This window comes from Apteryx mantelli, chromosome 5 (assembly GCF_036417845.1).
Source record: "Apteryx mantelli isolate bAptMan1 chromosome 5, bAptMan1.hap1, whole genome shotgun sequence".
Taxonomy (NCBI): domain Eukaryota; kingdom Metazoa; phylum Chordata; class Aves; order Apterygiformes; family Apterygidae; genus Apteryx; species Apteryx mantelli.
This window is the reverse complement of record NC_089982.1, coordinates 32,184,332-32,196,918: the sequence shown is the minus strand read 5'-3', so window position 1 is coordinate 32,196,918 and position 12,587 is coordinate 32,184,332. Positions and strand designations below refer to the sequence as shown.

Here is a 12,587-nt window from a genome sequence, read left to right as displayed (position 1 = left end):
ATGTAAAACACCTAAGTGAGTAATTTGTTAGTCTCTGACTAGAAAATAAAAAAGAACCCCAAACATTCCCAATAATTTAATTTTTAACCAAAGCTTTGACCTGTAGTAGAGAGAACAACAGATTGTTTTAGTTTTCTCACAGTTTCAAGTTTTCATTGAAAACACAAAAAAGGGTCTTATCCCCTGAGACCTTGGTGTACTTCATGATGATACTATTCCAACTTAATTCCCATTGACACCTTAGTTTTTAAATATCTTACTGATTTTTTTCCCCCCATCAGCACTAGTTAAACTATTTCTCAACATTACCAAAGCAACAGAAATCCCTGGTCGAAATCTTTCAATGCTAGATTATCCATATGAAACAAATACTTTTAGGTGTTTTGCCCGCCTTTGACATTTGAAACCTCAGGAGCACTTTCCTACAGGGCTGGTTTTCTGGGCTTGCAAACAGCTCAAAATTAAGCATAAAGACACAGTGTGGATTAGAGAACTTTTCATGCCATGCCACCCACACAAGAGAGTCTGGGGCTTTCCTAACCCTTTGGTCTTGGTATACTTCCCTTTTTACTCCCGTGTCTCCAGGCACTGTGGCAATGTGTGGCCTGCGGGCTCGGCTTGTGACTCTTTTGATTTACTTGATGCAATAAGCTGATATACAAATGCCTGGAAGCGTTGTCAAGGTATGCATGCTACACCTAGAAATTAAGCAGCTTTTGTGGGCTTGAGAAGTGGAAGCTCAAGTCCAAACTTGAATTTTAGGTCATTTACTTTGCTGCGTGTGTGCTGCAACATTCCCGTAAAGGTTTTCCCCAGGGGAAATATCAGGATTCTTCCTTCTTCACCATCAGCGGTATCGCTGCGTCAAGGTATTTGGCAGAGGCTGTACGACTGCGGGAAAATTGAGGTGTCTCTGTACCAGGTATTTGCAGCCTCTGCAAGGCTGCAGTAACATCATTGCCCACGGTGCTCTCGTATGTTAGTTGCTGGCGTAGTGCAGTGCAGTGCAGCAGGCAGAAAGGTAGAGCGGGATGTACCCAGTGATGGGTCCAAGTGGCACAGCCAGTGGCGCTCAGGAAAGCCTGCACGGCACAGCGGAGCTGGCACCTTGCAGTGTTTTGTTTCAGCTCTTTGCAGACGGGAGGCGCGGGAAGGCTCTCGTGCTCTCCCTTAGGAATCCTCTCTGAAACAGGCAATGGATGGATAGCTCAGTGCTGTTGGGAGGATGCAAGATGGGACCATTGCACAGTGGTCATCTAGGTTATGCTTTAAAGTGGTTGTTCAGGGGAAAATGTCTATGAAATGGGGGAAAAACAAAGAGAAACGTTAAAAGGCTGTGCACAATGCCAGTTGCTGTTACAGGTTGAAATTTTATTTTCAGAGCATCCTGTTGAGGAAAGAATGTCCTGTTGCTTCAGATAAATTCATCAGTCTAAAGAAATTTGCAATGTATATCTTTTGTTTTCATAGCAGATTTTTATGGAAGAACATGACTGTTTGAGTGCTGGGCAGGTTAAGCCCTGTGCTTTCAGAAGAGCTCTCTGTGAAAAGACACTGAGCAGTGTGTTGTGTTTGCATAGTGATACTGCCTAGTATCACTATGGTCTGTGATGAATAATTCAGATGGAAGTGGCTGGCGGGAGGTGTACCGGGGTATCCGGTCAGATTTTGTGAGGGTACTGTATAATGTGGGGCAGCAGACAGTAATGGGCCTTTTCCGGCTTTGTGCCCTCCTTGGGATAGGGGTCCGGGGCAGGTAATTCTCATGCAATTTCCAGAAAGCAACAAGGAATCGCCCAACGCCAAATGAATATTCCCTTAAGGGATGGAGCTGATAGTCTGAAGTAGGGTTTGAACTCAGAGGACAAAAAGTGCTTTTTTTTTTTTTTAAAAAACTTTTGTTCGTTTTTAACAGAGAGAAGTGGTCTATGCAACAGGGAAAGCTGCAGACAGCACGATCACTAGCAAGCTGCTAGTATTTAGAAAAAAAGTTTGCTGCATCCAGCCTTCCTTAATTCACACCATAGAAAATTCAGTGAGAAGTTCAGAAAGTCTTAAACTTTGCACGTGTGATAACCCTGCCCCACAGAGGAAGCAAGCACCCTTTTCCCCATGTGGGAGAGTGTTAATAGCTATATCCAACGGGCAAACATGGGTTCAGAACATCTTTACATGCTTCTGGCTAGTGGTCAAACAAAATTTGGAGGCCATTATAATGTCCAGTGATTTTACTTAATAGCTGGTGCAGACGTCTGGATTGCTGGGAGTCGCCTCGGGATCGTCTGGAAGCTTATTGAACTTCTGATTTGATCTCAGAACTGTCTTCCCATTTAAATAAAGGATAAGCATTAGTTAAGAATGATTACCTTAAATTATTAGATGTTTTAAGATGTCATGTGGTTCTTCAGTAAGCAGCCTTGGAAAATTAAAATAAAGATCATCAGGCAAGCCCAGTTCTGTGGTTAATGCTTTTTCCTGGTTTGATTCGATCTAGTTATTTAGCTCAGGCATTTATAATCTTCCTGGCGCACAGCCTACGAAGCGCACATCAAGGGAAAACAATTCTGCATAGCACAACACCTACTCATGGCTTGGCATTTCACTGGTGCCGTGAAAATTGGCTTGGTTTGGGTGAGAAGAGGCGATGCTGGCCGCGGTGGGTCTGGGTGGCAGCTCCTCCGACAGGTCCGGCACCGGGTGCCCTGAGGACCAGGAGGAGAAACTAGGTGGAGACGCAGAGGGTCAGCTGCTGCGTGTGTGAGCAGATGTAGGAAGAAACAGGATGTGTTCAGAAAATAGGCAAGCAATAGCAGCATGTGCTCAAAAGCTAATATCCCTGTCATTCGTGCCTGCGTGCATTTAAACCAGATAAACTTTTTTATGCCTCGTTCTGTCCCTGTGCAAATTATTAGAGGTGAATTATTACTTAAAATGTGTGTCTTTAAAAACACTGAGGTTTTACAGATGCAGTGTGTTGCTACTCCAGCATCTCCTGTTTCTCAACTAAATTTGAAAGCGCTGTTGTGCACTGAGCTCAGTGCTTCCTTTTCAAACGACAAAATGTCAAACTTCTCTTTTTTTTCTTTTCTTTTCTTTAATCTTAGGTCCTAATTAAGCAGTAACTGTAAGAGCAGTAACTGCAGCAATCATTTCTCTTTGCACTGATCTAATCGGAAGCCTTGAGCAGCTGCAATAGTTACGCTACGAAGGATTTTTCCCCTTTGGCATATACCGCACAGGCTGTCCCTTGATTAGGTTACAAGTGCTTGAAGGCTATTGATTTTTGTTCTGTTTTATGAGAGTGTTCTTTTTCTAGCAGCTTAATTTCTCCTGTTTGCATTTGAATTATCGGGTAGTGAAAGAAAAGTATTTATGCATCTGATTACCTGTTTATCCAGTCAGAGGAGCTCTATGATAACTTGAAAACCACTGATTTTTGAGTCACTGGCGATCCTGTGCTCTGTTGTGTTGTCCTCATCCTGTCAGATCACAAAAAAAGGTACTGCTGCAAACGTTAATAGTATTTCTTCAGGGGAAGTGTTGTTGCCGAGTGGTTTACAAACATCCCAGAAACACTGCATGTATGAAAATTACTGTACTATGGAAATAACCTAGATTTTTCATTAGGCTGATTTGGGTGTGTTGCTAGGCAACGTGGGGTAACAAGGGTTTATGTGTGTTTGGTGTGTGGATACACAGAGTCCTTGTGCAGATTTCCAGGTAGGTAATGTAGACTCGAGATAAGCTGATCGATTGCAACAGAACAGAAAGTTAAACCCCACAAACTTTAATTTCATTAAGAGGAGTTTTTGGAGAAAGAAGTTGGAAAGGACCCAGAGCTGACGTAGCCTGTTTGATTTCTTTTCCCCTCGTGCTCAGACCAGCTTTGTGTTTAGGCAGGCTTTTGTTTCTCGCTGCAAGTTGCTGTAAAAATTTGGGAGCGTGTCTCCGGGTGTCGCCGGCGGCGCGCGTAGCTCGACTGGCTCCGTTTCCTTGCGAGTGCTTTGTTCTTCCCACCACCACGCGCAGGTCGGTTGTGCAACATGCCCCTACCGTTTCAAAAAAAAAAAAAAAAAGAGAAATGCTGAGTAATGCCAGAGGTTTCTCAAATGGCTGATGCAAACCTGGAGAATTTGCATCATCATTCAGCTGGAGTAACTTGGTTTGACAAGAGCTTAAATACAAGTCCATGCGGAAGCCGAGCTGGTTTCCAATGATAGGCAGGACCAGCTAGCAGCGTGCAGGCACAGGTGTTGCTGAGCAGGGCTCAGACTGCGGGGACGAGCGAAACACCCTGAGAGCCTCCTACCTGGGTGCAGGGGCAGCTGCCGGAGGCAGGGACTAAGCAGCTAGTTACACGAGGAGGGGAAAAAAAAAGAAAGAAAAAAAAACAACCAACCAACCAACCAACCCTCAGTTTGTGCTACAAACTTTCTGCCTGCACTCGCCTTGGGTGTGCTGGGGGCACTGTAGCATGTTCAGGAAAGCTGCTGTCACTGCAGCCTCTAATGGAAACTACTCGCAGGGGCAAGCCAACGGCAGGCTGCCCTCCCTGGACAGCGGGCAGCCGGCCCAGGAGGAGAAAGTGGTGCTGAAGCAGAAAGTGACGCTGCTGAGGGGGATATCCATCATCATCGGCACGATCATCGGCGCCGGCATCTTCATCTCGCCCAAGGGGATCCTGCAGAACACGGGCAGCGTGGGCATGTCCCTCTGCGTCTGGGCAGCCTGTGGCGTCCTCTCCCTCTTCGGTAAGTGGCCCCGGAGGGGCAGCTGCCGCATTAGCACGGTGGCCCACGTGGTTTTTGCCATTGGATATCGAAGCGCAGCGCCGTGCCGAGGACCAATGGGGCTGCAGGAGCTTTTTTCGCGATTGGACAGGTTCTGTCTGGGGTGCAGAGGTTTGGTGGTCACTGCTGCCCCTCATGCCTCCCCTTGCAACCAGAGGAGCCCTTTGGAAAGACCGTAAGCACAAACCGTGTTTCTTATGGGTCCCGAAAGTAACAGGAAAAGGAAACGTCCAGCGTTATGGCAGAAAGCGTGCTGTGTGTATATAATGTTTTTCTTCTGGCTGTAAGAAGTAGTTCAGAGCTTGCTTGCAAGGTGCTGGGGATACGGGCCACTCTGTCTGGACACCTGCGAAATGTTCAGGCAGTTGGACTCGGTTCCCCAGGGGCGAGACCAAGCTCTGGGAGGAATAACTCCTGCTGGACATAATCCGTATTGGCACGAAAGGGAGCAAAATAGTAATAACGCCCCCCTCCCCCAGACGTGGATTTCTGCTTTCACTTTGTTCCCCGCTGGCGATGCTGCTTGGAAAGATTGTGTCGCAAAAAGTGGTGGGGACAGAAACAAATCGCTAACAAGAGTTTTATTCCTGACCCGCCTATTGTGACAGTTTTTACCATTTTTTATTTTTAACAGTAGTAAACTCCGAAGAATGCCGGTTTACTTGTCCCGCGCACAAAGCCCCCGCTCAGCGCGGGAAACCCCACCCTTGCTGCTGAGGAACAGAGGGTCCATTGACCTGCTTAATGAGTTAATCTCAGAGAAGCTGAAGAACTAACATGAATATTGGCTTTATTTAAAACACAGGCGACTTGTTTTCTGGCAGGAGGTAATGAGGGCAAACACTGACTAACACGTGTCTGCTTAATAGATGGAACATGCAAATGCTGCCCTGTGTGAATTGGCTCTGAGCTTAAAAGAAGCATTGACTGTTTAAAGGCTAAGTCCACCCAAGCCAAACAGACAATGAAGGAAAGTTAGGACCCGTTTTGGGCAAATGTTAAATGTATTCATACCATGCGCAACATAGTCTGTTGCACAAACATGGAAATCCTGCTTGTAGCCAAAATCCCCCTATAAAGAAGGACCTCAAATGCAATTTGTAACCCTGTCATGAGACTTTGGTCTTTAGATTTGGTTAAAACAGAACCTGTTTAAGGGTTGCATATTTAGATTTAACTTTAATAGTAGTGGTTTTGTAGCTGGGAAACAAAGTCTGTAGCAAAAAGATCAGTCTCTTTTATCAGACAGATTTTCTAGCTCATTTTCCAGATCTTGAGATGTGAAGAACTGTACAATTTTGCCCAGCAAAAAATACTACCTCTTTCTCCAAATGGAATTGTTACAGTTATGTTTTCATAATTTTTGTCATGAATGTTTTTAATTCCCTGCAAAGTAAAATTTCATACAAAGATCACCTAAGGTCTTGGTGAGGCTCTCAGTGAAACATAATTTGATTTCATCCTGAATCTCTCTGGAAGAAGTTGTCAGGAAGAAAAACATCAACAGGTGTTTTAAACGTGGCTGTAGAATTTCTTTAAGCACATTTTCAGGTAAGCTGAAGAATATCAGACAAAAGCTACCATATTTTCGCAAAGCCCCAAGCAAAGCAAATGAGCAGGGGTGGAATTTGTCATAAAGTCATACAGCTCTAATGGGCTTGTAGGCGCTATGTGTTTTGGCAACTGCAGTTTTCATCTTACTGTGTAGTAGCACAAAAGCACAGAAGGAACAGAGCCTAAATGACTTCACAGTACTTTGTTGATTTTAACTCTATGTGATGAGTGTTTACAAACTTTATTACTGTTTCCCCGTGGCTTCCCAGGCGCTCCTAATAGAGCTGCCTATGTTTATGAGACTTGGTACACCTCTGGTCTCCTGCCGCGCTCCCCCCATAGAGCAGAGAACCAGTGGCTTCATGGCTGGGTGATGGCCCATTAAGCAGCAGCAGCAGATGGTGCCAGGGCCGGGATTGCTTCCTGCAGGCCCCTATAGCTGCAGCGCGCCGCTGCCGGCGCCGCGAGGGCAGAGGATGCGTGCCACGCAGGTGGCTGCCTTGGGGAGCTCACCGAGAGCTGCCACTTCACCAATGGGTGAAACACGCCTCCTGCTAAGGAAACATGAAGCTGTCTATATTTAAGGGCAATGCAGAAATTAACTGAGCTGTCGTTGCATTCATAGCACACACACGCAACCGTGCAAGTGTTGAAAAGCCAGGGCTAAGCCATTCCCCAGCTCTTCTGCGTAAGGTATTGACAACGCTATCGAGTGAAATAGTTAACCTGCAATTCCTGCTTCGGGATATTGGCCAGCTGATTGCTTTGCCCACGGCAGAGGACAGGGCACGCAGGTGTGTCAGGCTTTCCTTCAGAGGCTGAACCAGTGATCGCTAGCGCTGAAGGCAGGCGATCATCCTGATAGCGTGATAGCAAGCTGACGTGTCCGAGGCTTTTCACTTAGCTGTACCGTCAGGCTGGCTGGGGAACCGGGTAGCTGGCATAACCCAGCATTTTGTCCTACCTGTTCACAAAATACTGATGAGTAATGAAACGCCTCAATAGTAAGGAATTTGTTCGGTGACTTACGCTTAAATCTGACTGGATACATACACAGCTTGGTTAACTGCAAGTCTAGCTGAATGAATGAAAAATCATAAAATTGTTTGAAAAAAAGATGATTAAAATGTATCAAAAGTAATTGGGATACCACAGCAGCACCATTGTTTACCTTATTTATTATTCATGGAACATATCTGTTTTGAAAGGTATTTCTGAATAGCTCTGGTGATACCACCCTCTAATTCTCACAGGTGCCCTCTGCTATGCTGAACTAGGAACATGCATTAAGAAATCTGGTGGTCACTACACCTATATCCTGGAGGCCTTTGGTCCATTACCTGCTTTTGTGAGAGTCTGGGTTGAATTGCTCATCATTCGGTAGGTGCACCATGGGTTTTCTTTATTTCTCTTCTGATGCCAACACACTTTCAATCCTAAAGAAAATTCTCAAATACGTAATGTGCAAAGAAATCAGATAAATCTTGATGCATGAGCTGTGTTCTTTTAATAAGATTGCTTCAGATAATTTAACAATTTTATTTTGCTTGTCAGCATTGAAGCATTCAAGAAAGTATGTTTGGGGAAAAAAAAAAAAGATTCTGAGTAAACTGCCTGTCACACAAATTCAGCTACTTGTTTTAATGTTGCTAAGCCTACCATATGCATTAATGTTACTAATAATGCCCATGCCTATATATAGTTAGTTTGTATACAGTGTAGTTGAACAGAGAAGTTACCTTTGCATTTTCTCAGTCTTGGCACTGGCTTTTGGAGCAGCTGCTATTATCTGTGGATAGAGGAATACCTCCTAGTTAAGCTACTGCTCAGCAGTTTTTAGATCTTAAGGTACTGAGTACTCTCAATATCTCAAGTCAGGTCCCCGTATTTTGTTTTTGTGGGGTGTTGGAGAAGTTACTTCTTGACTACTGTGAAATGCACTAACAAAAGTAAAGCAGTATTAAGTCCTTACGTACATAAAGTATCCAAAGTGTTGATGTGATGTGTAATCCTGTGCTTCATGCAGCCCTTGACACTGTATAGGTGAATTATAATATGAACATGCAGAAGCATCAAATCATATCAAGCAAGTTTTCATAATGTAAGTAGATCTTTGTATCAAAGCCAAAGGTAACCCTTTGAAAAATTTTTTTACAGTATTGCTGAGGCTGGAGAGCTTTTTACATGCAGAACAGGGCAATTCACTCATATAAAATAAATTCCAGGAATGCTCCATTCCTGCCGCCGGCTAGTTAGCGCTCCTTTCCCCTCTCTTCCTAGATCCGCAAACTAGGCACACCAGCGTGGGCCTCGTTTCCAAATGTAACTACATTTGCATAATATTGACAAGTCCCAGCACGGACTGTCGAGGTTAAAAGCACTAACAGTGCTGAGTCATTATGAATCCATAAATTCTTATCTCGTTTCCGGAGGAAATCATTGTGTATGTCAGATGGTCCCTGACATCCTCCCTGCCCATACGTAACCTCTGAATTAATTGCAGTGTTTCAATCAAATGTGACAGCAGAGCAGATGTCTCAGCCCTATGAACTTTTGCTGAAAAGGAGACCAGGTAGAGGGAAAAGACGTATGTTTTCACTGAGAGAAACACAGTGGTGGGGGCATAACTACATTATCGCACATGAGAAGATCCACAAAGGGAGCAATGTAATAAACTCCCTTGTTAACCTGCACCTTATTTGACAGGGGGACCTTATTAACCTAGGCAGGAAGATCCACAAGAAACCAGGCTTCGTAAATTCCTCTTCTCACCAAATTTTTCTTTACGCATGTCAGTGTCCCGAGAGAGCCATAAAAACATTGTTAGTCATCGCAACGTGCCCCACACCCAGAATACTCGTCCTGCATGGGAAGAAACATCAGTGGAGTCTTTAATCATCATATCTGAGCGGCGGCTAGAGAGACAGACTTGTTATAACTTGTGATGATCAGAGCAGCACTGCCGAAGCTCTCTTTAGAGTTTTATATCCGACTCCTGTGTTGGTAAACTAATTGGCTGCTGTTATCAAAGAACTTGAGACCAAATATGTATCTGTGCTTTTTTTTTAATTATTTTTTTAGTGGGAGAAGTTGCTCACACACTACTCAGTTAAGCCTTTCCTTCCCCTGAAAGATTGCAGGATTATCAGACCTGCAGGCTGGTGGAGCAGGCACAACCAAAAATAAACATTTCCTGCTCTCATATCTTTTCAGCCACTATTTTACAGTCTGGGGCACATTTAAACACTGTGCACATACTGATTAAACTGTACTAGCGTCACCTAGGTCTAGGTCATCACCTAGTGCCTTTCACTATGCTGCTCCTCATCCAGGACAACTCAGAATGTTTTTTCTCCCCGAGTGTCATGTTGCAGGTATATCACAGATCCGTTTTTTAAAAAAATACCAGCTTACAAACAAATGAAGAAGACTGTGTGAATGTATTGTCTGTAGTGCTTGAAAATGGTGGTTGCTAAACACAGGCTGGGTGAGAGTACGCTGCCAAACAAATGACTCACTCATCTGTGGTATGTGCTGGTGGCGATATACCTGCTCCTTTCCCTGTGGCATTTTGTGCTACTTGTCCTTAAATGAAAGCTGCTAATTCTCTTGCTGTTCGTTCCTGAGCGCACTGGTGTTAGGGACCTGCCAGTCTTGCTTTATGATTGCAACAAAAAGGAAAACGCCCAATTCCTTCAACTACCACTTCAATTTGTGGACTACACTGCCAGCAACAACTTCCCCAAAGTGTGGGAATGGCAGAGGCATGGACATTTATTGGCAGTGTAATTTAGGAGCTGTTTTTAAAAATGAATGTTGTGGCACTAGTTGCCAGTGCCTCTTAGAAAAGGTCTTTCTCAAAGTGAGAGGGAGAAATCAAGTTCTGGAAGAAGGAGCTGGAACTGACGAAGAAAGTTGTCTCAGAGGGCGCCAAAGATCTGATCTTTCATCTGATCTAGGGCAGTTCAAACTATTTTTGGCAGACTGCTATATTTAAATGCTGGGAGCGTGGTGATCTTCTCATTCAAATTAGAAGTAATCCGCAGAAGTAAATTCAGCGCATGTATGTATAAAACTCAAATGAGAGAACATTCAGTCCCTGAGTGTTAGGTCAACTGTTGTGAGGTCCCTCGCTGGTCAGTAAAAGGAACAATTCTTGTTCGTGTGGGTTGTGCAAGCAGCAACATTCACTTGTCAGGGCAGAAACTTTCTTAGGAAGACACTTCTGTTCTTTGCTCCTCTGCAGTTTGATCCAACACAATGTGTGACATTTTGGTTGAGTCATAGTGCTAAGAAAGTATTTTTGTTTCAGAGGCAAAAGTCTCTTGTGGAAAGTTCCTTTATCATTCAATGAAGAATAAGAACTTCTTTGTAGAATTTTTAAGCCCTTCCATAGAATTTTATAGCAGCTATATTTCTGTTAAGATTCTGGAGGATGAGTAGGATGTTCTGTAGCTGGGCATTGTTTTATTAAATTCTGGAGATTTTTCATAGCAAATTTGCATGGACCCTTGTTTACCTCAAAAATCACGAGAGGCAGATTCATATGCCCTTTCCCCCTTATTGCATGTAACCGTGTGATGGAAGCACAGATACCACCAGCTGAACCTAAGAAGGGTACAAGTGTCCTCACAAACCAAATGCAAACAGAACCACTAGATATGCAGACAGTGTCTGATCTGAGACACAGGGTAAATTGCTCTTAATACATATATTAATTCTAAGGCTTCTGGCAAACAGCCTGTGTGAAAGAGCAAGGCTTTATGAATATTATGAGTATTTCCAGTTTGTAAATGCAAGAACCACATGCCTTCCTTCCTTCACATTTCTTTGACACATGGAAGATGTTTTCTGTACTTAGGGTATTTTTGTTCTCACTTGCAGTGCTGGGAGGTTGTTAGTCAATAAAAGCAACAAACGTTTTAAAAAGTCTGTCTCCATTTTAGCAAAACCCATTTTCATTCAAAAAAACTTGGGCATTTTTTGGATACTTATTTCAGTAAAGCAGAATTCTCAGCTCCATTGAAATTAATTTGCTCCTATTTATGAGGGGTGAGATATACTGGCCACTAAAATACAGTCCTCATCAACTTTTACACAGGGTTTTGCCCATGTTATCTAGTTCTGGCCATATTCACTTCAAGTGAGTAAATTAAGATTTGTATTGATATATTTGCATTCTATTTATGGCTGCTTCACAACACAAAAGTTGCAGGAACGACTCCATCCTGATAAGAAGTGTTGCTGTCAAGATCAGAACCACTAAGGAAAGCTAAACTGTTTATGATTCCCTGATGATCTCTGTTACATTCAGAAATCACGGTGCATGGTAGCACAGTTACAAATATGCACCAAAATTAAATATGGTTCACAGTTCTGTGATAATAAAGTTACAATCTGATCCCATATGAATATTGCTTACCTACTATTGTAGATTAATTTTGTGATTTTTTGTTTTGTTTTTACTTTTACCCTAGCCCTGCTGCCACAGCAGTGATATCGTTGGCATTTGGACGCTATATTTTGGAACCTTTCTTTATGCAGTGTGAAATCCCAGAACTTGCAATTAAACTTATTACAGCTGTTGGTATCAGTAAGTATCCAATTTTAGGTTTCAGGGAAAAGTAAAGATGATGTAAACTAAAAAATAAATAGTCACACGCTGAACAGGTAGTCATTTGATGTGAATCATTACAGAGTGACTGTGCATCCAGTGCCAAGGGCATCAGCATGATGCTTTGCCTGGGTATGTGTGTTTGTGAACATACGCAGTACTGAAAAAATAACAGAGCTTCTTAATGGCAGGGAAAATCTATTGCCAAGCATCATCCTGTTGCCACTTGAATTAATGGCAGGACTCTCATTACTTTGGTGGAAGCAATTTCAGTCCTTAAAGAGATGGTGAGCCAGTGCCAGAGATACGGGGAACGATTACTTGATTTGAAGGGCTTTGCAGTGCTGCTGTTTTGAGAGGCAATTGCATGCCAAGTGTGATACCGAGAAGTAATGTAGTTCTCTTGACTGGCCCACAGGCAACGTGAACTCATCTTCCCAGGTCCCACCCTGTCCTGCAAAGCAACACAAAATACGTGTGTGTGTGTGCAGTTCAGGGCGCAGAAACCCAACTGACTTTGGGAGCAGTGTGTACAGTTCAGTGAAAGTGCACGTGTGTTACCGGTAGCTCGTCCTATTCTTTCTAACTTTGCAATTAGTGTAAATGGACCTTTTTGGGATATAGAGAAC

General features: G+C 43.5%; 1 protein-coding gene across 1 annotated transcript in view; it reads left to right on the top strand.

Moving 5' to 3' along the window:
* Nucleotides 1–4,388: 4,388 nt before the first annotated feature.
* The window catches only part of SLC7A11 (solute carrier family 7 member 11), a 61,872-nt gene continuing 53,673 nt past the window's right edge, over nt 4,389–12,587 (top strand). The window contains exons 1-3 of the mRNA XM_013951575.2: nt 4,389–4,751; nt 7,598–7,724; nt 11,822–11,937. Coding sequence (XP_013807029.2) covers nt 4,475–4,751; nt 7,598–7,724; nt 11,822–11,937 — 520 coding nt within the window. The 5' untranslated portion in view covers nt 4,389–4,474. The remainder of the gene's footprint in view (nt 4,752–7,597; nt 7,725–11,821; nt 11,938–12,587) is intronic.